The sequence below is a fragment of the Martes martes genome (assembly GCF_963455335.1).
Source record: "Martes martes genome assembly, chromosome: 13".
NCBI classification, from domain to species: Eukaryota; Metazoa; Chordata; class Mammalia; order Carnivora; family Mustelidae; genus Martes; species Martes martes.
Window position 1 is genome coordinate 70961888 of NC_137901.1, and position 26434 is coordinate 70988321.

Consider the following 26434-nt stretch of genomic DNA (forward strand, 5'->3'; position numbering starts at 1 on the left):
GCATTAAAAACAAAACAAAACAAAAAAAAAAACACAAAACCACAAACAACAACAAAAATCTCAACAATGAGAAGCTGCTTTTTTTTTTTTTTTTTTTTTTTTTGCAGTTCCTGTTAGAAACCATCCCCCCCAACCCCTTCCCTAAAACCACGGAATGCGAGCCGAGCTGTTGTCCTCAGCAGCTGCTACTCCTGGCCCGAGAAATCAAGGCGGGCCGGATCACATGTCAACAGCTTGGGCCCTTCTCACACCCTCGCCAACAGGTGTGCTGGGCATAGACCCGGGGGTGGGGGGCGGGAAGCAGCCCCCAGGGGACTATACCTCAGAGGCTGGAGGACAAAGCTCACCGTACTGAGCTCCTAAATGGCAACTGGTTCGATCGTTTGAGGCTGGAATTTCTTTCTGTCAAAGCCTGGCTAGGAGGAGGTAAATTTCCTCATCACGGGCTGGATTTAAAAAAAAAAAAAAGGCAAAAAAGATTGGGATACAGTGAGATTCTCAGTCAAAAGTATTCTTGTCTGGACCCTGGCCTGACTGGAGAAGGGGTCATCACTGTCGTCGATGGCAACCCTGGGCGGTCTCTTACTTCCCCACTATACTTGGGGGGCGGGGTGGGGGGGGGCGTGAGGCCGTGAGGTTCCTGTTCTGCAGATGAGCATATCAGATGACAATAACTGAATAAAAATGAATAAAAGTGACCAGAGGAGTTAGTGAACACAAGGGCTAATGCGATTGGTTTCTTCTAAAAGACTTGGAAGAACAAGAAGTACATAAGACAAAAAAGATGACAGTCCCTGATCTGAAATAGCTTTAAACAGATTCTCCCTTTTACAATGGAAACATCTTTTTTTTTTTTTTTTTAATGGTTTGGGTTTTAAAACTCTCCCTCTCTCTTGAAAACAAGAACAGCAAATGGCTGGAAAAATATACAAAAACCTACCCTTTGGGGCTAAACTATCTGATAGTCTCTTTCTCTGTCTCCTGGAGAATCAATACATAATAGTGCATTAGGTAGAAAGGATAGTAGACATTTGCAGGCGAGATGAGCCATTTCGGCCATGAGGCAGAGGGCTGAATAACCCCGAAGCAGTGCTTCCAGAGGGAAATGGGATGGGAAACGTATCATTCAAACAGAGCTCGGTGCTGACCCTGCAGGGTCCCCAGGAAGGCAGCCCAAGGACACTGGCTGCGCCACACAGACGCCTGGGCGCAGGCACGCTCTAGCGCCCTCTGTCCCTCTTCTGGGTTACTGAGAGCACTTTCCATCCCCTAGACGCTAAGGTTGCAAAACTACATTCCTTCCGGGTGTTTGTCCCCACACACCCCTTCAAACCATTTCTGCAGCCAGGGGCAGGAAGCCCGAGTTCAGGATTGTGAACTCTTGTCCTCTGACCTAAGACAATGACCCAAAGGGACAGACCGAAGAACACTGGGCTGAACTGTCCCTGTCACCCTGGGGCTGGCGTAGTGATGGCTTGTCCCAGCACCTCAGAGCTGCAGACCTTCCGCCCTATCCCTAGCTGTTCCCGTCAGCTGCCTATAGGTGTGGGCTGGAGAGGGCATGGCTTCTGAGAAGACCCAAAACTTTGTACATTGGGATTTGCCACAAGAAAGAAAGAGGCAGCATTGCATTGTTCCTCAGAGTTTGTACCCATATCAACTAGCTTTACTTCAAGTTTCTGGTTCATTTTCTAAGGCAGGTGTAGCCCTGAGCTTTTCAAAGGCCTGAGCTCCCTCCAGGGAGACAACAGTATCTACACATGATATGGTTCAATTAATGCAGCAGTGATTTCTTTTTTTTTTTTTTTTCAGCAAAAGTTGGCAGTTAGGGTTCTTTAAAATATATATTTAAATAACTTTTTACATTTACATATAATATCTTAAAAAACAAAGCAGAGAACTCAATCCCACACACCTTGGGACCCCAAGCACACACACTTTACAAAACAGAATATACCATGTTATCAAAAGAGGCAAAAGACTCAGAGAATTTTGTCTGTTGGTTTGTTAATGGGGGGTAGGGGGCAGTTTGCCACAGGTGGCTCACATTTTGGGTTGAGAAGGAGGGCTCTCTTTATTACCACTTTTGTGTGTTTGTCAAAGCTAAAAAAAAAAAATTTTTTTTTTTTTTTTTTCTGAAGGAAGTCAGAGCTTGGAGTCTCCATATAGTCCCCATTTCCACGTAAGAGTTCCTTCTGAGCTCAGGCTCCTGTGCCACTGTCTGCTGGGCGAGATCTCTGTCCTAGAGAGAGAGAGACACACATACAAATAAATCATCAAGGGGACAGAACTGGCACTGGAAGCCCTGGGCACAACACACAGGGGTCCACGTGGGGGACTTGGGTGCCCATCCCTGGTGTCACAGGCTCTTAGGGAGCGACAGCTCAGAACACCAGACAGACCGTGTATATGGCAAAGGCAGGAAGGCATGGGTGCCTCCCAGACAGCCAGTCTCCCTCATCTGGATGGCCAGAGACTTCTGGAAGCCCTTAGGTAGCATGAACTTACAACATACTGAAGATGCGCCATCAGGCACCGCTGCAGGCACTGAGAAGAAGAGGAGAAGACCCCTTCCCAGAGCCCACAGACCTCAGAACAAAGTAACCTCAGACTTCGATAGCCTGGGAAGTGAACAGGGCCTGTGACAGTGATCCTGGACAGGGGTGAAGGGCACAATTTCAGCCAAGATCTGGAGAAGCAGCGGAGAAGTCTGGAAGCTGGGATGAACTTGGCTTGTTGGGGAAGAAGGTCAGAGGCCACAGAAGGTTCAAGGGGCAAGGAGGTGAGTGAAGCAGGTGGTGGTCCGAGGGGCAGATCATACAGAATGGGGTGAGGAGTTCACCTTTTTAAAATTTAGAGGTAGTGGCAAGTCACTGAAGGGTTTTCCAGTGTAAAGACACATTTCAAAAAAGACCCCCATGGCTTCCATGCAGAACAGAAGGCCAAGAGCAGTGAGAGTCCAGTTAGGCCACTGCTTTGGCCGCAGAGAGAAGAGACGGGCCTACCCGAGGAGACGGCAGGTGGGGACACAGAAGAGAGAAATTAGGGATATGCTTTGGAAGGGGAACGAGTCGTGGTGCTACTCCAAGGTGCTGGACTGTTTATGACTGACACAAAATGTTTGGAAACTTTATAGCAACTTGATGAGGTCTGCTGAATGGAATGAAAATCCTGGAGTTGGATTCTGCACGTCCTTTGCTAAGTTTCATTTTTCTGGGGATTTGATTTTCTGAATGGGGGGTGGGGGTGGCGAAAAACCAGCCCACATGGTTCCCACAGCAGGCTGAGCAGCCCAGGACACTGGAGTATGGAGGGCAGGGGGTGCTCTGGGAGAGTGTGGGTTTGGGCCCCGAGGATCTGGGTGGGGAGCCTGGAGGGGGGGGGGCACGAAGAGGGAGGAGTTTGAGAGGGCGGCAGTGGACAAGACCGGGCGGGATGCTTGTGAGGACCAGGGGAACAGGAGGCCTAATGGTTCTGGAACGCAGAGGAGGGCTGGGGTGGGGATGAACTACTTTGGAAGTCAACAGGTACAGACGGCCTCTGAGGTCAAGGGCACAGAGAAGTCACTTAGAAAACAAGCAGTGGAAAAAGGAGGACCCCGACTCTGGCCTCCGGTCCCCTCCTACTCTCACCTGCAGCCTCAGGGGCGGTGGCGCTGGACTCCTGAGTGTCCTGAGGGGCACCAGGGAAGCTGGCCCCGGGGGCCTCTGCACCCTCCGAAGGGCAGCCGGGCGAGAATGGAGCCCTGGCCTGGTGGCACAGAATCGGCTCTTCTTCCTGGGTGGCTCCTAGGCTGCAGTGGGGTCGCAGGGCATCCGGGCCCAGTGTCCCACCCCAGGGGCCGAGGCCATGGGTCCCTTGGCAGTCTGAGGGCAGGCCTAAGTCACAGTCCACATCCTCCGGAATGATGGGGATGCGCTGGCTCAGGTCCCAGGCTCCCGGGGGGCAGCCGGGCGGGGGCTCCTGGGCGAGCGTGTACTGCACACTGACCGAGCAGTCCTCCGCGCAGCAGCCGCGGCCCCCGCCGCTGCCACGGGCCACCTGCTTCTCTTCATAGAAGCAGCAGGGAAGGCCCTCGTATTTCACCCCGTCTGTCCTGGGCAAATGGTCCGGGTGAAGGCTGTACAGGCCCTGGGAGCTTCCCGGCTGCGCCTCTCTGCCCGTGGGGCCACAGGCCTCACAGAGTGGGGGGCCCAGGAACAACGTGCTGCCCCCGGCCACTCCGCCACTGGGCTCCAGGGCAGAGGGCTGGGGCTCGCAGCAGCAGGCACATGACAGCCCCTCACGGGCCCCCTTCCAGGTCCTCCTGAGGTCTGGGGCCACCCCAGGAGAAGCCTCGAGCCCCACTTCTGAGGTAGAGCTAGTGGGCCCCCTGGGCTCCAGGGAGGAGTTGCTGCTGTAGTTCATCTCCAGGCTGCAGGTGGACAGCTGGTCCCCCGAGGGTGAGGAGGGGCCGGGCCAAGGTTCTCCTCGCCCAGCCCCTTGACTGTGGGCCGCCGGGAGGTCCTCGGGTGGCGGGGAGCCCTCGAGGCCCAGCACAGGCCCCCGGGCCGAGCCACCCACGGCCCCCACCTCGCTGGCACGGCAGGGGCTCCGGCTGCGGTAGATGAAGGGATCGTAGTCGCTGCTGAGGGAGCTGCGGAAGGTGGAGCAGCTTCCGTACACGCCCTGGTTGCTGACCTCGGTGCAGTCCACCACTGAGTCACTGGAGGAGCAGTGGCACTGGCCGGAGCTGCTGCTGCTGCTGCTGCTGCTGCTGCTGCTGCTGTCGCTGCCTGGGCCGTCGGCCAGGTAGCCGCTGCACACTGAGCGGTGGCCGTGGTAGCAGCTGAAGCTGGACGTGCTGCCGCTCTCCAGGTGCGACGGCGGGGCCATGTGCACCACAGTGGGGAAGAGCAGGCTGCTGCCGCTGCTCGCCGCAAAGGCACGGGCCGGGCCCCGGGGTGGGAGGCCGGCCGGCGCCTGGCCCTCCTGCTCCGGGTAGCTGAGGCCCCGGAAGTAGTAGTGCTGGTACATGGTCTCATACTGGGAGAAGCAAGCTGCCTTGGAAAAGCCGCGGCCGCTGAACTTGGGCCTGCGGAAGGGGTGGGCTGGGGAGTAGGCCCGGTGCTCCAGGCCACAGCGGTGAGGGGCCAGGCTGGGGTCCAGGTGGAGGGGTGGGTAGCCACGGATGTAGGTGGGGGTCTGTGGGGAGTAGAGGCTCTGCTCCCCGTGCCTGTCCACAGTCAGCAGCGTGACGGGGTTCCCGTGGGAGTCCATGCTCGTGCGGGTGGGGTAGGCCGGGATGGCGTTGGTCCTGTGCACGCGGCCGGGGTAGTGCACCGGCAGGATCACCCTCTGCTGCCGGCCACGTGCAAGGCTGCTGGTCTCCACGCACACGGCGGTCGGGTTGCCCTTTTGCTCTGGGGAAAGGCAGGGGACACAAAGTCAGCGGGGCCAGGGACCCTCATGCCACGGGCCGGAGAGATCAGTGAGGGCGGGGCACGAGGCAGTGGGCTCAGTCCCGCGCCCACGTGGCTGGGGTCAGGACTTGGGCCCCTGCCAGCTGTCTCCAGACCTGGCCACACAGGCAGAGGCTGGCCCACGCCCCTGTCTGCAGAATGGTCACACCTGTAAAGGCCCATCTCCCACCTGCCCTTGGCTCGGAATGAGGAAGACGTGAGCGTGCAGACAGCCACAAAGACACCAAGACAAAAGGCACTTTCCCTCTCGGGGACAACAGCTATCCTGAGCACAGCCTATACTCCGGGCCTGGTCTGCTGCTACCGCCGGGGGGCGGGAGCAATAACGCGACCCCGGCCCCTTACGCTCACCTCCTGTGGCGTGGAACAGCACCATGGTACTGGGCACGGAAGTGCCATCACTGCATTTCCTGCTGGAGAGACTATGGGCCTCGGGCCTGCAGAGGCCAGCTACCTTGCTCAAGGTCAGGCTCTCCTGAGGGTTTGGGGCCGGGTGAGCTCCAACACCCTGGGCCCTCCTACCCCACCTCCAGGTCTGGAGGGCAATGCTTGCTCACTGTATCACATGCCAGACTCCTGCTGAGCACTCGGTAGGGACAGCGACTGTGCCACAAGAGTGGAGACGGTGACAATTACCTATGATGTTGTGCCGACAGTGGGGGCAGGTGTGGTGCTGCAGCAGCCACGGGTCCACGCACTTCCTGTGAAAGCGGTGAGTACAGGGGATAACCCGCAGCTCCTGGGAAGGGAGAGAAGACACGCAGCCTGAAGGTGGGGCCCGGGTGGACAGCGGTCCTGACTTCAGCCCCATGCGTGCTTCCTCTTGAGGAGTCCAGCATGTCCCTAGAAGCCAGTACCAAAGGCTTCCTCTTCAGGCCCCTCCCGGTCTCTAGCTGCAGGTGGACACCATGCCCCAGAGTCAGCACCCATGTCTGGCTTCTAGGAGGAAGCCCCATCCACAGTCCTCAGCATTCAGGAAGGGAGCACACCGAAGCAGGGTCCTTTCTTGTTGCCCAAGGAAGGCATTCACATTCATGCCACACACAAGGGAAGACCAAAGCCAATGGCTTCTGCAGCCCCGGACCCCCAAGACCTTAGGCATCTCTGGGATGGTGGCTCCCTCCGGGCCCTCCAACTGGGGGTGAGTACAAAGGAAGATGCCCAGGACTTGTAATTGACAGGTGCAGCAGCAAAGGGGCAAAGCTCTCCTTTGCTGGACCCTGAGTACTCATCCAAGAGAACATGGTTTTTAACATAGCAGCCTACGTAGAAAGAAGGTGATGGGGTTTTCTGAGGCATAACTAGCTACAGAGTTCCTGAGCCAAAGCACCCCTCGCCCAAGTTTGCGAATGTGACTCTGCTTTTCCATGCTCTGACCAGCTCAACAGAATAACGCTCAACCTAATACCTAACGTTGTTCCTGACCGTGGGAGAGTTCTACCTGTATTTTCTCATGTAACCTCCATGATCACCTGAAGCCTGTGTCACTCTTGGGCCCATGTCCCAAGCGTGGGCACAGAGAATGAAATCACTTGCCCAGGATCACAAAGCTAGAACCTGCCTGGGCCAGGACTGGAATACGGGAAGTCTGCACCTAAAGGCCATTCAAGACTCTCTTAATTTCAAGGTCTCTGCAAAAACTCATTTTCACCCCACACGCTATACAGGAATGGAATGCATTAGATGCCTACAGCTGATTCTGAAGTGGTTTGCTCCCCGTTCCCCAAAATGTGTGTGGATGCACGCCTCTGCCTATGAGGAGATTAAGCAAGCGTGGCACGATGTTAGCAAAGGGTGACTGAGGGCGAATGACCTGTCATTCACTGTAGGACTCCTGCAGCTTTCCGGAAGGTCTGACATTTTCAGGATAAAAAGCCAGAAGAAGGGGCGCCTGGGTGGCTCAGTTGTTAAGCGTCTGCCTTTGGCTCAGGTCATGATCCCAGGATCCTGGGATCAAGCCTCACATTGGGCTCGCCACTCTGCGGGAAGCTTGTTTCTCCCTCTCCCACTCCCCCTGCTTGTGTTCCCTCTCTCACTGTGTCTCTCTCTGTCAAATAGATAAGTAAAAATCTTAAAGAAAAAAAAAAAGCTAGAAGACAAAAGGGGGCCATCACATCCCCTTGCCTCCTAAGTAAAAACACCCAGTGTTCCACGTGGCTTCGCACAGAGAGGTTTGCTTTGAGTCAAGTGTCCGTTTTCAGAAGAGTGATTCTAAAATTAAGTCAATACGTGTCAATGTTCTTAATACCAGACCTTTTCTAGCCTATCATATGTTTCTGATCAACTTCCGAAATGCCATGGGTGGAAGTTGGGCCCTCTGGAGAGAGTGTCTCTGAGTTGTGGCCACCCATTTCCCAGGGTGAAGAGCAATGAGGATGCCTCCGGCCACGCCCCTGGGGCCTAGGCATCTAAACACTTCTGCTCCTGCAAAGCTGTGGGGAAAGACCTAGGGCCCCATCCTTCCAGGTCGTGTTCGCCTCTGCTGACCTGTCTACCTTGTCCCCAGCCAGGATGGGCCCTGCCTCTGTCCTTACCTCCCCGTCGATATACTTTTCCAGGCAGATGGCGCAGTCGGACGTGGAGCTGCTGCTGAGCGTGTCCAGTGCCCCACAGCTCCCCTCCCGGCGCCCCTTGCTCTTAGAGTTGAACTTCCTGGTTTCCATCTTCTCCAGAGCCTGGACAGCCAGCCTGTTCATGGAATTCTGTGTGGCGGAACGTGGTCTGTGTTAGGGTCCGCGATGTACTAACAATGGTAGTCACCCCTGGAGCCATGGCACCCAGTGCCCGGGGACGGGCACAACGCTACAGGTTTCTGAGAGGGCGCTAAAAATTCAGACTGCCGTGATATGGGATTTCCAGACTCCTGAGGGTCAGCGACTTGGACCCAGGCTTCTCCCAAGTGGCAGTCCCAGCAGAGGTCGACTCTAGTTAGTTGGTCAACTCTGCAAGACCTTAGTCATTCACTTGCTCGATGCCTCGGGTTCCCCCTCTTTACGCTGAAGAAAGTTCCAAGGGCAAATGAGGCAATTGCTGGGCAAACACAGCCACTGTTCTGTTGGGCTGATGACCACTCTCGCTTGGTGCGCAGTTGGTGAGTCTCGCGCAGACTGCCTGCCAGCATCCACTGTCTCTCCTGTGAGGTCACACTACACACGGGATGGTCTAGATTCCCGCTTACCCTCTCCATCAACCTCTGCCCCCAAATCCTGCCCTTCTACGAGCACAGTGATGTGTCTGGTGGAGCACAAAAGTGGCTACTCTGTTCACTGGGAATCGTCTGGAGGGCTTGGAAGATGCAGCTTCCGGCTCAGCAGGTCTGGGGTATGGCCTGAGAGTCTGCATTTCTGCCAAGCTCCCAGGGGATGCTGCTGGTGCCCAGATTCTATCTGAGGAGCAAGGCTCTAGGGCTCTGCGTGAACACTTAGGCATTTCATGAGAAAACCTCCCAGCTGGAAGCCCTCCCAGTGCTTCCCTTCTGGAATAGAGAAGACACAGGGTGATAAGCTTTGCTCTCATTTTGCTCCATCTCTGCCACTCCTCCCAGGGCACTGGGACCAGGCCATGGACCTAAGGCCCCCACCCCCCTGGTCGCCACCTGGGACAGGGTGGCGGGCACCTGCGCTCACAGGCTGCTTGGAGCCCTTACCTGACTGCGCCGCTGTTTCAGCTTGATTTTGACAAGAAGGATGAGGCAGACCAAGGAGACCACGACGAAGAACGCCAGGAAAATCCCCATGTCGAAGTACTCTGTGGGTTGCTGGAACAGAATACAGACCCGATGAGTCACAGGTCTCTTCAGCCTGGGGATCGGCGCATGGGTCAGGTCAGCCCCGGTTGGGATAAGGCTGGGGTGACTCAGGTGTGTCTCTCCCCTCGTTTGCAAGCAACACCTGGTGTTCTGCTAACCTGCACATGTGCTGTGCTCCCCGGGCCCAGACAGTCCCCTCGGTGTGGAGGGGGCAGCCTGCTGCAGTCCTGACCAAGAACGCGCCCGTTGGAATGCCCAGCTCCCAGTGGAAGAGCGCAAAGTTTGCCGTAACCAGTAGGAGAGGCCCATCCAAATAAACACAAATATCATATTTATGGGACAAAGGAGTGAGTGTCATGTTTTGAGGGAACAGTGATTACTAACCATATAATTAACGGTTTACAACAACTCAGAAAATTGTACGCTGCTTCCACAATATCAGCTTCCACTACGGTGAGTCACGTTCACCAAAGCGCTCGTTTTTCCTTTAAAAAGAAGCCACCAAAGGCGGTTCTTCTGCAAATCCCTTCTACTTTGAGTCCTTACCTTTTCCTCATGGCACACTGCCTCCAGAAACCTTGAAGCCACCTTGTCTAGGACATGCAGTTAGCCAAGAGGATTAGAGTTTTGCTAATTGAATGCTACGGGTATCTAGATGTTTTGTGTGTACAAAGAGTCATCCTATACGTGAATATTTGTGATAAGGAAATAAGCCATATATATGTATGTGTGTATGTATGTACGTATCTCTCTCTCTATATATATCCTGTCCCAGGTTCCCAGAACCTTCAGCCTGAGGTTTGGGCAGAAGATGCCTTTTAAGAGTCACTGGGCAGCAGTGTCCCTTCGAGACGCTCCAGAGAAGCCACCGTGCTATTCAACAACCGCCTAGAATGCATAAACTTCAATCCCAGTTGGAAGCTAAGTGCTCCAGACTCAAATACAAGTTAGGGCTTTTTAATAATGCAATCTACCCTCTGGGAAGAAGGAACTACAGTACCAGCCTTTTTCTCTAGTCTGGGCCAAATGGAAGGAGGGGGACACAGGAAACCAGGTACTCCTTCCTTCACTCCTCCCCAGCCTTTCAGAGGGAGGAGGGATGGAAGAGAAAGAAGGGCAGGAGCTACCAAGAGGGAGTGCCGGGCGGAAGATACCAGAGACCCCTTAGCACAAAACCTATTTCTGGAAGGTCTTCTCGAATCCTCTCTAAAGGAACACGGGTTGTGGGGGGAGTACGTGGTAGGCTTAGTCGGTTAAACGTCTGATTCTTGATTTTGGCTCAGGTCATGATCTCAGGTGGTGACACCGAGCTCTGCATGGGGCTAAGCGCTCCGTGCGGAGTCTGCTTGAGACTCTCTCTCTCCCCTTCTGACCCTCACCTCCCATTCGTGTGCACGCTCACTCGCACTCTCTCCCAAATAAATAAAATCTTAAAAAATAATACCAATAAAGAAACAGGAGTAATATTTCTCCTTGGCCTCCAGCCCGAAGTCTGATCTAAACTGTAGGAACCTAGGCTGTATTAGCATTTTACACCGAAAGAAGACTGGAACAAAAGCCCAAAGCCCGAAGGGAATAAAGGCTCGGGGAGCAGCAGAGAGGGCACAGGGCGAGGCTGGCCGCGGCCGACGGAGGCTCACTCGAGGGGGGCGGTGCTGAATCCTTGCTCGAGCTACTTTCTGCTTGTTGACAATGTTCATCAACTTGACGGCATCTGCACCCTTCACGTACACCACTGGCCTCTTGAGCGGGTCTTCTGAGCCCTGGTTTAGCTGAGGAGGAAAAGACAGGCCTGGTTAAAAGACGCTCTTGCTTTAAGAAGCAAGAGAGGGAGAGAGGCTGAAGGAAAAGAACAGCAAAAACCATCTGAAAATCCTCAAAGACCTCAAGTGTCACAGCCTTGGAGCTTCTGAAGGACAAGGCGCAGAATGATGCTTTGTTTTAGGACAGACTGGGCAGGCCGAAGGCTCAGAAGGGTCTTTGAAAATGCCCCCTAACCACCAACTTCCTGGCTCTTCACGCCTACTCAATACCCTCTCGTCCGAGTAGGAATGACGTCTAAACACGGGTTTCTAGTGTCAGCAGACAAGTGCGGAGCCCTGAAGTGAGAGGGACGCCCCCGCGACAAGCCCAGCTAACGAAAAGCGCCTCTCTCAGGGAGACAGCCATGCCCCGTGGCCCCCGGAGTTTACCTGATCGATAGCTTCTGGGTTTTCTGACACATCAAAGATGACCGCAGTGGCTCCTCGCTGCACTGCCCGCTTGGCCTGGCAGAGTTAAAAAGAACAGGTTGGCACTCTTGGTCCTCTTACCTTTCCAAAGCTGGTCTTGGCAATCAGACCTGTATTTGAATGCAGAATCTGACAGTCACCAACTTCCATGACTTGGGGCAACTTACTAACTTCCCAAAGCCTCAACTTTTCCATCTGTAAAAAATGGGGCAATGCCACTGACATTGTACGGCTGATCTGAGAACCAGAGGCATTAGAACCGGTGAATGTTTGTAACTGGGTACTCGGTTAACCTTTGTCTCCCTGTCCGGCCAAACATGAAAAACACATCAATGACCTGCCCAGTCAGCATGAAGGTATTGGTTTCGGTATTTTCTGCTATGAACACAGAGCCACTGGCAACCAAAGTGAACGCCTTTGGTCCTTCTCTTGTGGTCCTTCTTCCTTCCCATGTCAGCCAGGACTGTAGTTAGAACAGCACACCGAGTATTTCCAAAGGAGTCTCAGAATGGTCAATTTTAATAACTGACATAAGCTGAAGACCTTTAGAGATGCTGTCAGAGGGAAAAAGCCATGAAAAAAAAAAATCGTAAATGGGGATTTAGAGCAGTTGGCTGCCAAACCTGGCTCCACTTCCAAAACCACTTGGGAAGTTTGTAAAGCAGATTTCCTGGCTCAAACCACAGAGACTGATTCAGCGGGGCTGGAGGAAGGCCCAGGAAGCTGAGTTCTGGAAGTTTTCTGAGGGATTCAGATGATTCAACCACTTGGGGAACTATGGATCAGAGAGCTGAGATGAGAATGTTTTAGGAACAAATGTGAAGGCGTGGAATTCTTTTTTGAGGGAGGATTCTTTTCTATCCCAGCGAAACTTCTAATTTCATGTCCAGCTAAGCAGACAACGGGATGGCAGCTGGGGAAAAACAAGACATAAAACATCACCCTTGCTTTTAGGAACCTGAATCTTATTAGAGAAGTAAGATACCTCTACAGTGGGGGGAAAACGACAACGACAAAAATAAAACCCTAAACCTCCTATGAGATGGGCAAATAATGGCTGGCGTTCAGAGATCAACTCTGTGAGCCAGAATGTTTGACAAAGAATAAAATCTGAATTGAAGGCATTCCTACTGAGGGAATAATCACTATGGGGCTTCAGCAAAAGAAGGCAGCACTGAACCTGGAGAGACCTGAAAGTGGCTGGACCAATGGCTTCACGAGGCCACTAGAGGGCAGTCTTATCCCACAGCTTTTACCAGACCATTCCCAGCGCCGTGTACCAAAGCAGGAGGACTGAGAAATCCTGGGGGATGCTACAAAGTCCCCAGCAACTTAATGAGCCCGGGGAACCCAGGGTGCTGTGCTGCAGAAGCTCTCCTTCTTCCCCTGGGACTCTTTTCTTGTTGAACTGAGACTCAATTTCAAGTCCCTTCTACCGCTTGTCCACTGCCTCACCAGCAAGCTACAGTCGGGAGGGACAAGCTGCCAAGGGTGGGCAAGTCACCGAATCTGAGTTCCAGTCTCAGTTTCCCCACCTGAGAGGAGAAGGAAGCCTACGTTATTACCACTCGGGTCCCTTCCAGTTCCCAATCCTGGCCCCTCAATGGAAAGGCAGGGGGCTGTCCGGAGCAATCAAGAAAGAGCCATGGTAGCCCCGTTACCCGCCTCCAGAGGGAGAGGACACGATGGCCCAGGGAGGAAGCTTGAGGCCAGGCGGCGTGGCCTTGCTCCAAAAGGCCTTTAGGGGCACAGACTCCCTTGCTGGAGGCCAACAGTCCGTGGGCCCAGAGTTAACAGGAAGTAGGGGCTGTGTCTTCTCCTCAAGTGATACCGCAGTCTTCCCAAATCCTACCTAGATCTAGAAGGGCCCTGAGGAACAGCACTGAAGATGAGGTAATCAACAGGACCTCTTGTTCCTTTATTTGGCTTTCATTCCACCATCACCCGCACCTCAGGGAACTGCGCATCCAGACCAGACCCAATTAGGAGCACCTGGAGCCTCCCGCTTCGGGGCTGGCGCACCTGGAGAGCCTGATGGCCCCAGATGAAAGGTTGCAGGACCTGGGGTCACGGGGTCTTCAGCCACGTGGCCGTTCACGCTTCCAGGCTTCCTGTCTCCACAGGAATGCGGAGGTCTCCAGGATCTGGACGTGAGGCATGACCCACGCGGGACAGGCACTTTTTAAAAGGCATTTTAAAATCTAGGACGGTTGAAGGGTTTCTCCTGGTTTCCATAGTAAAAACAGCAGGCCAAGAATAAGGCGCTTAAAACCCATTTACTGCCCCCATTTAATGGACTCAGACACAACCCGGCTAATACACAGGATCTAAGTACAAATAGTTTGTTTGAGAAAATGAGAATTCTCATTTTACTTTAAAAACCAATGGAAGCTGCTATTAAATAAGGTTGTATTTTCTGCCCATACCAGGACGAGACAGGAGGGGAGTCAACCCAGGGTCTTGCTGAGAATTGGACTGTCAGGAGCCAGACCGGGATTTAAAATAAGCCATGAATAATCCAGATTTAGAAAATGACACATTTATTATACTATTCCCAAAGCAAATTAAAAAACAGAACACTGCTTGGTCACACTTTCCCCCTCACCTCACATTTTCAGTTTAAAAGTAGACGAGGCATAGTCCCGAACCAATCTCCACATCTGAGATCATTTCGTCGTTTTACCTAGTCAAGCTTGGGCCCAAATATTGTTTCTCTTTCGTTTTTCTTAAGTAGGCTCCACACCCGGTGTGGAGCCCAACTCGGGGCTTGAACTCACAACTCTGAGATCAAGATCTGAACTGAGATCAAGAGTCCAATGCTTAACCGACTGAGCCACCCAGGAACCCCCCTCAATCCGGGCCGAATACTGTTTCAAAACAAATCTAAACCACAGATTGGGAGATTACGCAGTTGAGAGATGAGTGGTCTTGTGATCGTTAGAAACCCTATCTTTATAAAGTCACAAAACTCTCAAGATAGGGCTGTTCCAAAGAAAGAATGGAAAAGATGCAGCCTGGTGGATGTGGCTCAATGAAGGTCACGGGTAAACTGGGCCACGGCTGCAGAGGGCAGTTGCCCTTGAACTGTGCACAGACTGTCATGGAAAGAAGGGCATGAGAAGGGTATGAAGGGCAGGAAACGGGTGGGAAGTCTTGGGAAGGCCTCCTCAAAGCAGCCCAAGGCCCTCCCCGCCTTTACTGCCCTCTGCACGCCCCCACCCCCAGCCCTCCCACACAACCTTCATCACCTTTGCTGCTTTAGTCCAGCAAGAGCAGGTGGGCAGGTCAACCAGCAGGAAGCCCAGCAGTAAAAATGTGGAACAAAAGGCTGTCATGGTCCTTTATTCACCTTTCCAGGGCTTCAAGACCCAAGGCTAGGCGATGTCCATAACCACTGACAGGTATCAAAAATGCAAACATCTGCACACTTCTGCTGTGCAAAGTACAAAAGTTCAAGCCCCAGGAGACAGGGTCTTATGAGGTTGGCACTTACTATGATGCAAGTCTCCCTTGTTATTCCATAAACGTTTACTCTGTGGTCTGCCTGGGACCATACTCTTGGGTTGCTGCTCCCTGAATATGGACGTGGTTTTCCCTGAAGGAAAGCACTTCTTTCTATCAGTGTGTCTGAGTCCCGAATTTCCGGATGGGAATGAAGCGTTCTGATTAGTCCCACTACCACCTAGTGGGTGGGAGAACTCAACGCCTCCAGGTTGCTTTAGTTTCCATTAAATCCTGGAACTCCGATCAGGAACAGGTCTGGCACTCTCCCCAGTGTGTGCAGTGACACCCAGACTCGGTTACTCCCAGCAGCCCCTGGGCACAGACTCCATCTTTCCCCGTTGTTTATCTGTCTGTCCAGCGCGAGAGGTGGTGGCCCTAGTGCCCAGTATTTGCTTCAGGAAATCTTTGACAGATCACCATCTTAATCAGAGACAACCCAAAAGATGACTAAAAATCTTCTCTGTCCCAAACTCCTGATCATACAATAACCAAGGAAGTTGGACTGTTAGTGCTGATATGAAGATCTATGTCTTCAACCTCTTACAGGAAGTTCTGGCATATGGAGGCTCCAAGCAGACTTTTTTTTTTTTCTTTCCCATTTTGGTTTTGTGGCTGTGTTTTTTTTCTTTTTTACACTTATCATAAGCTTCCAACAAGTCATTAAAAAGTCCTTGTAGACACCTTTAAGGCTGTGAAATATCCACTCACATACTCTACTCACTCATGTATTTTTGTTATTAGAATTAATTCCAGTTTTTTATTATAATAATTAATGCTACATTGAACAAATTGTGGCTTACATTTCCAATTTCCTTAGAAGGGAGGCCCAGGGCCAAAGGATAGGAAGATTATTGTAAGAGTCATAATACGATCCCCTCCTTATAAACCCACTCGACTTTTAATTTCTCTGTAATGACAAAATAGGATGGCACAGATATTACAAGACAAATTTGAAAACACAACTTCTGGGTAAAGTGGCCTGTGGTGAGCTGGAGAAAGAAGTCAGTTTGAGAGCAACTCTTTGCATATTCTTCATATGCAGAAAGATACTCCAGTGTGAACTACCATGTGCTGATCACACCTACTGGTTCTTCAAGGTCAAGTTCATGTGCCTCGCCTCCCATAAGTTCGACAAGTTATTCTCTACAGCCTAAAGCAGTTCTTACCCCTCTCTGGGCCCTAATCTTCTAAGATTTCACTTCTGTTGCTTACCACTTTCTAAGGATGCATTTTCCCCTCAAGTATAACCATCTTTCGTGTTTTTGCTATTTTTTATAAAAGTAACATGTGCTTAATGTGAATACTTTGAAATAATTTAGAAACTGAAAGCAAAAAATAACTCACCTCTTACCCGCTATGTCCCAGGCTTTATAACATCAACAGTGTGGTTTATATCTCTCCATGTTGTTTTTTAAAAACCCATATACACTCACATATCAAAATACACTTACAAAAAAAAAATTGTGTGTATACACTATTCTGTACCTCCCCCACCTTAATGCAACCATTTACTGAACAATACTATATGCATTTATATTAAAAAAGAGTCATTCTTCTTATCAGCTACACATATTATTCCATTATATGGTTGTACCTGAGCTTAAGACTGTCCCCCTGACAGGCATTTAGCAGATTTCTACATTTTCTCTTTTATAAACAGTGCCATATTTCTATTCTCATATTCACATCCTGGCAGCATCTATTGTGAAATAAACAGCTACAAGTGGGTCCTGCCTAGTCAGAGGGCAGAGACATCTTACATGTAAATGGCTGGCCTGGGTGCTGGGCTAACCTGCCCTCAGAGTCTAAAGGAGCCAGGAGGTAGATCTTACTGACCAGTCTGTGTGCCCCATAGAGCCTAACAAAGCAGACTGCCCTGGGAATGGTCCATGCTCAACAAAATGAACACAGTAGGTGGGAACAGTTTAATTTCTATTCACAGTGCCATTTATTCATTTATTTGTTAACAGTAGTAATTTAACCAGTTCCGGTGTGTGCTAGGCCCTGGGGATACCTATAGCAGGAAACAGCAGCTGGCAGAGCATACGTTCTGCAAGCAATGCAGGCGTGGCCCTCTCTGAAGAGGGCAGGGGAGTCACAAGGAATGGTTATTCCAAGGGCAAATGGGTAAGAAATGAATATGGGCTCAGTTATTTCGTGTCTCTACTGCAGTTTTTCCCCAAGTACGTATCACAGGATGAGACAGTCTTGGTTTGTGTCCTTTGAGAAATGCTGCACATTCTAGAGTGACCCCTGACATCTACAGAGCACACTGGTAAAATGCTAGAGGCTCTTATCTACCTGGGATCCCCCATTTTGGGAGATACAGAAACTTTCTGCAGCAACTCCTGTCAATACCCTCCCTTCTCTGGAAGACGTTTTGGAACCCACTGCTCCACGGTGTGTGGTATGCCAACCCCTCGTTCATTGCCCTGCTCTAAGGTATAGGGAGAAGGCTGAGGGATATGACAGAGATCTACATTTTGAGCTGGAAAACAAGTAGAGACTGCACGCACTGCAACCTAAATGAGACGGTTTTTGGTATGAAAACATTCCGTTATGTAGTTCAATTTGACAACTACTCAAGAGGTCCAGCTGTGCCAGACATCCCGAGAAAGATACAATCTGGGACCTTCTAGAAGTGCCTATCATGACACACTTGCTGCGGTCCTGGCCAAAGAGATCTTGCTTAGAAAGGAGCAGGATGAGAGTGTGGAGATCTCTTTTTACCCAAGAAGAGTGTTCACTTGTAGCTCTCCTCTGATACACTTATAAAACAATGTGACCCAAAGTGGCAGAAACCATTATTGCAGAGAATCCAAAATGGCACCAGCACTTGGTTCCTGTGACTTGGTATCAGCTTTCTGGTTCAACTTGGGTCCCCAAGTTCCTTCTGTGGCCATGCCCAAAGCAGAGCACACTGTCCTGGGCATCTGTGGGTCCTTTCTTGCTCAGGCTGATATGGATGCATGGGGTCTTGCCATGGGCCTACCCTTCATCCAGTCCTTACCCTCCTATAACCAAGGCTCACAGGGGCGGAGCTAAACTTTTGCTTTCAGCCCTACACTCAACTGCTCATCAAGATTTGCTGATTCCATCTTCCAAATCCAGCCACTGTTTTTTCTTCCCCACTGCTGCCCCCTCTGTCCAGGACACCCAACATGAGTCACAGTAACATTTTCCCTTGGGCATTTCCTAGCCCATCCCAGCTGCCCCCAGTGGGGTCTCTACTCTGCAGCAGAGGGATTTTCTGAATCACAGCTCTGACCTGCACCACTGTCCTCGAACAACTGTGCTGCTCTTGGCATAAGCTGTGACCTCCCCGCTGCTTATGGCAAACTCCACACTCCAACCCTCCAACCTGAATCTAACGGGGCTGACCTTCTACTAGTTCCCTGACGGCCTGCAGCCTTGCTGCTGAGGAACACACTATCTCCCCCACACCCGCTAGCCTTTACCTCTTCTAATTCTGGTTGACTTAGGTGGTAGCGGCCTCCACACTGTCCCCCCCCCCCCCCCCCCGGGGCCTGACTCTGCCCCACCATCGCAGCTCTTATGACATCACACTGTCATTGTTTACTCAAGGTGCCTCCTCACTAGAGGGCGGCCCAGGTGTCAGACTTTTTTCCTGCCCAGTTCCCAGAATCCAGCAAAGGGCCTGGCACAGGGTAAATGGCCAAGAAATGTTTGTTCATTAACCCAAAAAGATCAGCTTTTGCCCTCAGGGTTAGCATCAAACACTTGGGCCCCTGTTACTCCAAGCGCAGACTATAGCTTGTTCCTGGCCACCTGATCTGTTCCCTTTGACTCTTACCTTGAGAAAGGTCTGTTCTCTACCAGATCTTCTTGGAACTCAAGATTCTGCTGATCTGAGGCTTTCGGGGTTTGGTGTATTAACTGCAGGCCCATCTGCAGCGGCGGCTTTGCTGATGGGCCCTCCTCTCAATGGTTGGTTCTACTGCTGCCACGCTGTCTCTGGGCAACCCCAACCCCAGGCACTCCTAGTGGCTCTGCCCCACTGGGGATCTTCATGAGGCCCCAGGCCTCCATGTGAGCATATCTCTGATACCAAAGCTCTTAGAAAACAAGACCATGCACCTGCAGTGTTCATTCCTTCCATTCTCTGGAGGAATGCAAGCTCCTTTTAGAACTCTGACCAAAGGCAAACTCTCACCAAATGACGACCCTTGGGCAAATACACAGAACAGATGGCACGAGATGCCGATTTTTACAGTTTCCTCCCATTATCACTCGGGGACCTCAGCCTCAGAGACTGGTGGGGCCCACGGAACACCTTGAAAACTGTGGAGAAAGTGGGCCTGCAACCCACAGGGGCCTGTCCCGGGAAAGTGAGCGGACACCAGAGGGCCTTCCCCGGGCTGGTGTGAAGACCGGAAGCTTGGCTTTCCCGGGGAACTGGTGGCAGAGTCCGAATTCCCAAACTCAGTGATAGCCTTAGCCTTGGTTAGGGCAATGAGACCAAAACACAGGCTTGAGAGGCACACCTGCCTCAGGCTTGAGCCTCAGGCATATCACTGCCAGGAATACAGGGGGCCAGGTACAAGCCCTGAGTCTGTCACCACTGCCGCACGGCCTGCTCTATGGTCGGGGAGGGACAGGGACTGTGAGTGTGGATGGAGACCAACCAGCCAGTCCCAGAGACCCACCACCCAGCCAGACAAGCACCAGTCTCTCCTGGCCAGGCCTGGGGTAGTCCAAACAGGCACCACCCACTGGGTCCCTTTAGGCCCCGCCCTCTGGAGGCCAGAGAGTGGCTTTTAAACCCTCCCTCCTCACTTTTTCCTTTTCCTCCTCCCCGTGTTCTTCACTGAGTAGTGACCACCCAGGCACCGGGCTCTTGATCACTCTGGTCAGCTGCTGTTCCCTGAAGCATGAGTCACTGCTCCGACAGGGGAGACTCTTGCCAGGCAAGGGGGCTGGCAAGGCCGATCTCACCAGCGCCCTGTTTTCCTACAGAAACCTTTCATTCCATAGGAAATGAGGTCACACACCAGAGCACATGGGTAACCGGTGAGAAAATGCTGGTGCCAAGAAGGGGGCGGGTGTCAGAAGTGTCGAAAGAATCGACCCCAACCTGCTGCTCTGGGAAAGGGCAGACAGGAAGGGGTGCACCTAGCTTAAAAAATAACCTGCTTTCTTTAGGGCATTCGCAACATATGATTCTACCAAACCAAACTTGTGGAGCGTTTAGCTAGTTTACTTTCATGATTCGGAGCTCCTGATCCGCGGCCTGAAGGAGATCGGCACACAAAACGGCCCAAAGGGCGGGGGCGGGGGCGCCTGGGCAGCCACGCAGGCTCACTCTCGGGGAGTGGGAGAGGAGGCGGGTGGGGGTGCGAGTGGGTGGCGCAGCTCGGCCCGCTCCACCCGGCTCCTCGCTCCAGGGCTTGGCTGCAGCCCGGCCTGACCTTCCAGGTTTCGCTGGCAGGAGATCAAAGTGCCGAAACCACAAACACAGCTCAGAACTCCGAGGCCCCCGCGGCCTCCCCCCAGGGTCCCTCCTCCCCTTCCACCCTCGAGCTTCAACCACCCCCTCCAGCCCTGCTTATCCACGCCCTCCCTCAGGGTCCCTCCCTCTCCGCTTCCCCACGCCCCACTCCAGTCCCTCTCCCCACCCAGTGGGGCCGGCCTTAGGGGGGCGGGCTCCCATCCGGCCTTCGCTGACCCTACCCGGCCCAGCCGCTCCCCTCCCCACCGGGAGAAGGTATTTCTTGCCATAATTAAAGTCATTAAGCCTCCAAAGCCTCCCGTCTGCTGCTGGTTCTGAGCTCCAGAACGAAGATGATGCATTTTAAGTCTTAGTTAAGAGTATGCTGATCTATTTAGGAGGCATGTAGCAGCGAGAACTCAGCGGTTAAGTTAGTGGTTAAGGCCGCCTAAGTTTAAATAGTGTTATTTATTCTCAAAATATGTAGCAGCCCCACTTAATTTCTCCTAATTAAAGGAACCGACAGAAGAGGCTGGAGTCCGTGGCCGTGTCACGGCGCCATTGCACAGGTTGGTACCCTTTTCACAATCAGAAAATACTGGGTTCAAACGGAAATGCATTTCCCCAGATCTTAATCTTAAACATAGACATTTATACCAGTTCCAAGAAACACAATGATCTTCTTTGTTTTAACACCTGACAAGGAGCACCAAAAACCCGGGAAGCCTGTCCACACCCTCCTTCCCCTGGCCACGATGGGTGAAGGGATGTTATGGAAAAACGTCCACAGTTGGGTCATTTCATGAGATGTCTCTGGCTGGCGCAGAAACTTTTGGAAGAACTTGTTAGCTGCTATCTTGGTTTGAGTTTCCAGAAGTCCCACTTCAGGGCCAAAGTCAGCAACCAGAAATTTTAAAAGGGACCGCCTCCTTCTCTGCATAGGACAGGTTAACACTTGTTTTATAATCAAAACAAGTGTTAATTGGGTGGCATTCTTGGGCTGCACCAGAAACAACAGTGCCTACAAAGTCTGAAGACCCCACAGCCTCCCTTCAGCCACGAGAGGTGGAGGACAGGCTCTCAGGATGAGGGCTGAGCTCCTGGCCACTGCAGCCGTCAAGCCACGGAGACTCGGTTCCCACCCGTGGCCCACTGAGGATGCAACAGGGGAGACTGAAAAAATACCTATATGCCTCAGCCCCGCCCCTAGAGATGATGACTTCATCTCTGTGGAATGGAACCCTGGCAGCAATATTTTTCTAAAAGTTTCCCAGTTAGTCTTAAAATCCAGGTAGGGCTGAGAACCACGGAGCCCAAGCCGCAGGAAGCCTCTGGGATGACCGTCAAACGCACATTCTGGGGCCCCTCTCCTGGTTTTGGTGGACTGGTGAAGGTCCAGAAGCTTTCTCACCGGCTCAGGGGCAATGCTTACAATGGGGCAAAGGAAAAGTGTCTGAGAATTCCTGTGTTAGGTGGTAAACTGAAAAACCGAGATTATTCTGATTATAAGCTTTTCTTATTTGTATCAGGAGGAAGAGAATCTGGATGAAAGATTTCTTGCATGTCTGAGGCAGACTTGCTCCTAACATTTGTGGGACTTGGGACAAGAGCCAATAAACCATGAAATAAATTATATGCTACCCTTCTATCTTTATGTATGCCTCCATAAAGACCTGAAGGGTCACGTTCAACTGTGATTTCTCTAATTCCCGAGAGTTCCTCATCCGAATGTGTCATTGTGGAGAAAGCTGACTCTTGACCCACCCTGCCTTTTGAGGGGGCTTGTACACATGTGAGTAAATACCCTAGCCTTATGGCCAAGGTCCATCTCCCCTCCTCGGGAAGAGGGGTGTGCTCCCAGGGCAGTCTGCCCCCAGGAGTATGGTCTTGGAGAAGAGGTCTGGAAGCCAGCATTGGCTCATGCAGGGGGAATTCAGGATCCCGAGAATGGCTCAAAAGGGGGCTTCCCCTCGGACTCCTCACCCAGGGCCCAGAAGCTTCAGAAGCACTTCACTTCAGGAGGCACTGTCACTTCATGCAGCCTGGGCTGAAATCCTGGCTCACCTTACCAGCTCTGTGACTGTGAGCAGACTTAACAGCCTTTCCGTGCTTCCATCTGTTCAATGGGGACAATGCTAGTAGGACATATTCTCACAGTCGTTACAAGATGTGGGAGTCTAGATGAGAACATGCCTGGCACATGGTAGGAGCTCAGGCCCCATTTCCCTCCTTGGACAGGACACCTCCACCGTGTGTGTCTCCTTTGGGCACCTGGCCCTTCCCCTGACTGCTTATAAACTGGATTCTTCTCCTGTTTCCTGGGTGCCCTACCCGAGCTTCCTGCAGGCCCAGTTCCCATACAGAGCAGCAGGCACGCGAGAGTCACGGTGACCCTGCCTTCTGAAGGATTCTGGAAGCTGATGTGACTCTGCTGCATATCACACACATGGGAACATCAGAGTTCAGGGCCAGAAATGATGCCACGGCACAAAACAGCAGAAGGCGGTCAGCGGCTGTCAGCCCAGCCTGGAACGTCCTGGGGAGCTTTTTAAAATTACAGGGGCAGACCCCTGCCTAGAGACTGAGGGGCACTGGGCTGGAGGTGGACCCGGCCGCTAGAGGTTTGAAAGCTCTCTGGGTTGATCACAGAGACCAAGACCCTAAGGAGGTCAGAGAAGAGAGGGGAGCAGGGAGCAGGGAGTGGGCTTCTTTACTCCAACTCATGATTTCCTTGTTCCCCTCCTCCCAGAACTGCCAGATTCCTTTCTCAGTTACACTATTTGGTTTCTAGAAACCCACTTTGGCTATTTTAACTCAGATTTAAGGAAAGTCCTCGCTAAAAAGAAGAATGTGCTTCAAGGCAACACGCAATTGAGCTTCTTGTGATTTCTGGCTATGAGAATGACACCTCCCTCCCTCAGAGCAGAAGCCTGGGTCCTTCACGGTCAAAGGTTTCCGGGGCTGTGAGTACGGCAAGCATCCTTGGTGGCTGGCCCCTACACGGGCACCTGGAACCCAGAGGCAGCAAATGCTGTGGGACACAGATGCTGGGGCGGGGGCTGTGGGCACAAGAGCAATTCTCTATCCTATGGGGGGCAAGCTTTTGGGGTTCACCGTGGAGGTCATCCTCCTAGCTCCATGGGTCCAGGGTTTTGGGGACTACTCTACATGGGTCCCGGGGCCTCAGACAGGGGCCTCTACCCACTGGCAGGCAACAAAACACAAGTTCCAGAAATGTCTTCTGCGATAACAGGATGATACAAGTTCTGAAAGTTCTGAAAGACGTGATTCCCATTTTCAACTTAAAGTCCCATTTTTCTTCACAAAACACACACTTTCTTGAAGTCAGCCCTGAAACACACTCTGAACAGAGTTAACCGAGTCACAGAACTTGGATGCCAATTGCCAACTAACGTCCCCTTCTCTGCCAAGAAGTCCTGACAGCTTCTGCCATCGGGAACAATTCTAGTAATGGGGCCTGCGAGTGTGGTGGTGAAGAGACACCAGATGTAGCAGCTGAGGTCATGGGTTAGGCTGTAAAACATAAGTTAAACCCAGAAAGGCCTTGTTTTAACGTCTAAATAAAAGAACAAGTCCTATAATCCCATTTCTATAGGCCAACAAGCTGAAAGCCATGTTAAAACTCTCATTTCTCCCAAATGTTTTCTAGTCCTGGTGCTCAGCAGTCATCACGATGGTGGTGATGATGGAAGGGGAAGGAGAAAGGGTGACTAGGCACCAGGCCAAGAAAGGACAAGAGGTGAAGGGAACAGATGCTCACGGGCATCCCCACCAGGGGCTGCAGCTAAGCCCCTCTTGCTCGTGGTTTGCAGTCCTATCCACATCCCTCTGTTTGGGCTGCAGAGCAATATGGCTGTGTGTGTGTGTGTGTGTGTGTGCGCGCGCGCACGCACGCGCGTGCGAGTGCGTGTGTGTTGGGGGGTGCATCCTTGCCCGTGCAGAGTGGCACTCAACTGACTTAAAGAAATGGAGCTAGACCATTTCTAGCAAGGGAAGCAAATGAATCCGGAGCTCAGCTGTGTGGGGCTGCCTTGAAGGGTGCTCCAATCAAGTCTGGGATAGACGAGCTTGGGTGGGGGTGTGTATGTTGCGGGCTGCTGCCATCAGTAAGGGCTTCATGGAGACTGAGCTGCCCAAATGAGGGAGAAGGCAAGGCCGACCGGGAGCTGGGCACAGGAGGGAGGGAAGAGGTTCACAAAAAGGGATGCGTGATTCCATGGAGACCATGCATTACAATGGCCATTGTATAAACACTGTATAAACACTGACCACATTTATTAACTAGTCTTTCTCTCAGTGGCAGTCAGCAAGGCCACAGGTTAGTTTCTGGGACACAACACAGCATCCACACACAGCCCCTATGGTTTACTGACATTTTTGGATCACTGACCAAAATTTCATTTTCTCTGACACCTGCAAGTAAGGTTCATTCGGGTGTCTATGGACTTCCAGACAAAACACCTCAGGTGACTGTCTTTCCTAGGGTTTATGAACGTAACACGTATTTGCTGCACACCTACCATGACAGTACGATCGTAGGCTGAAAAGACCCATCCTAAAAGATCTAGTCCTTCTTCTCAAGGAGCGGGGGACCTGCACACATGGCAAGAAATACTCCTTGAATGAAGGAAAACAGAGGGAGGAGGAGGAAAAAAAGTGCCTGCTGACAGAATCCTCAGGTCTCCCCTTTATGTCAGACCCTACTCATCACGCCCTCAGCAGGCCGGGCGCGCCGCCTCTGAGCTCGCTCGCAAATGCCAGCACATCTACTCCATACGGACACTCACATCTACAACTACAAATGTATGGGCAATTATTGTTTCAAGAAGGCAGATTAATTTTAAAGTATAGTCTGATAACCTTTAACTGGGCAGAAAATTGGAAAACCCAGTTAATGACTTTAAAAGTCCTTAGGATGAAAGAGACCGAAGGGATCAGGAGTCACAGGAGGTGGGGCTGGGCCAGATCACTTGCTTTGGTCAGTAACAGGTCTGTGACTGTGTCATTAAGAAAAGGACTTCTTGCACAGGAACAGCTTAATCCCAGGAAAAGGAAAGAGTAAAAAGGTTACATTAAGGGAATCAGGGATAATCTCTATCAATTACCCAGAGCCTTTCCTGTTGGGGAAGTCTCAAAAGAAGAACAGGAAAAGAGCTGGGTCACGATCCAGGTGCTTACGCTTTGTTTTATGATCCAGGAGTCTGGCAGTCTGGTTTGTGGGTAAGCGGAGAGAGCTGGAACAGCAAGTGCTGGGTAAACCGCCCCCCTCACCCCGCCCCAAACAAGCAGATAGTTGCAGAATATGCCAGTGTTGGCTCGACAGGCACCCAGCTATGGCAGGCGCGGGGGGACTGGCTGGCACCGTTCTGAGGCTAACCAAGTCCAAGTGCGTACCCTCCAGGTGCCTGAGACATCTGAAAGGGCCAGTGAACCAAATCCAGAGACAGACAGAGCCTGTTTCTTGGCCCCAGAGGCTGATGAGGCCCACCCAAAGAGTGCCTACGGTCCTCATGTAGAGGGACAGAGGGGGCCTGTTAGGCAACAGTGACCTTGACTACGGTCCAGCTAAATCGATTAAGTGCCTCTCAGTCCTGGAATGGGATTAAAGAGCACCTAGTCCCACATCCTACACTTGCAAAGGATACAGTGACTTCCCGAGGTCAGAGAATGCTGGCAGTAGGGGAGGGCATTCAGTTCAGAGCCGACTGCATCCTGGCAACCCTGGCCCATACTTTTTTGAGCCCTTTAGGTTTTGTCATGTCCAAGTTTTTCTTTGGGGGCAAAAATCAAAACTGAGGGGAATCCAATGTTAGTTTTCCAAAAATAATGGAAAGATATATTTAACTAGCACCCATTACTAAGAACATAAATATTTTGCATATTATGTTAAGCAGTTGTTACTAGAACATTCCTGGACTCTGAGATCTGATGCCCAGCGCTTAAGGAGAGAATTGTTGAACAACTGACCCGTGAAAGGAAGGAGGCGGACTATAATGGACTTGCTAGCACACAGGTGTAC

The 26434-nt window shown here is 51.9% G+C and overlaps 1 protein-coding gene across 2 annotated transcripts in view; it reads right to left on the reverse strand.

The window, feature by feature from the left end:
• Positions 1-1809: 1809 nt before the first annotated feature.
• The window catches only part of ZNRF3 (zinc and ring finger 3), a gene marked incomplete at its 5' end in the record, with an annotated part of 153229 nt that continues 128604 nt past the window's right edge, over positions 1810-26434 (reverse strand). The window contains 7 exons of one of the 2 annotated variants that reach the window (XM_080820888.1): positions 1810-2242; positions 3633-5402; positions 6099-6201; positions 7997-8164; positions 9109-9219; positions 10851-10982; positions 11403-11477. In XM_080820888.1, the coding sequence (XP_080677014.1) occupies positions 2202-2242; positions 3633-5402; positions 6099-6201; positions 7997-8164; positions 9109-9219; positions 10851-10982; positions 11403-11477 (2400 nt within the window). In that variant the 3' untranslated portion in view covers positions 1810-2201. The remainder of the gene's footprint in view (positions 2243-3632; positions 5403-6098; positions 6202-7996; positions 8165-9108; positions 9220-10850; positions 10983-11402; positions 11478-26434) is intronic. The other variant, XM_080820889.1, reaches the window with a different exon arrangement.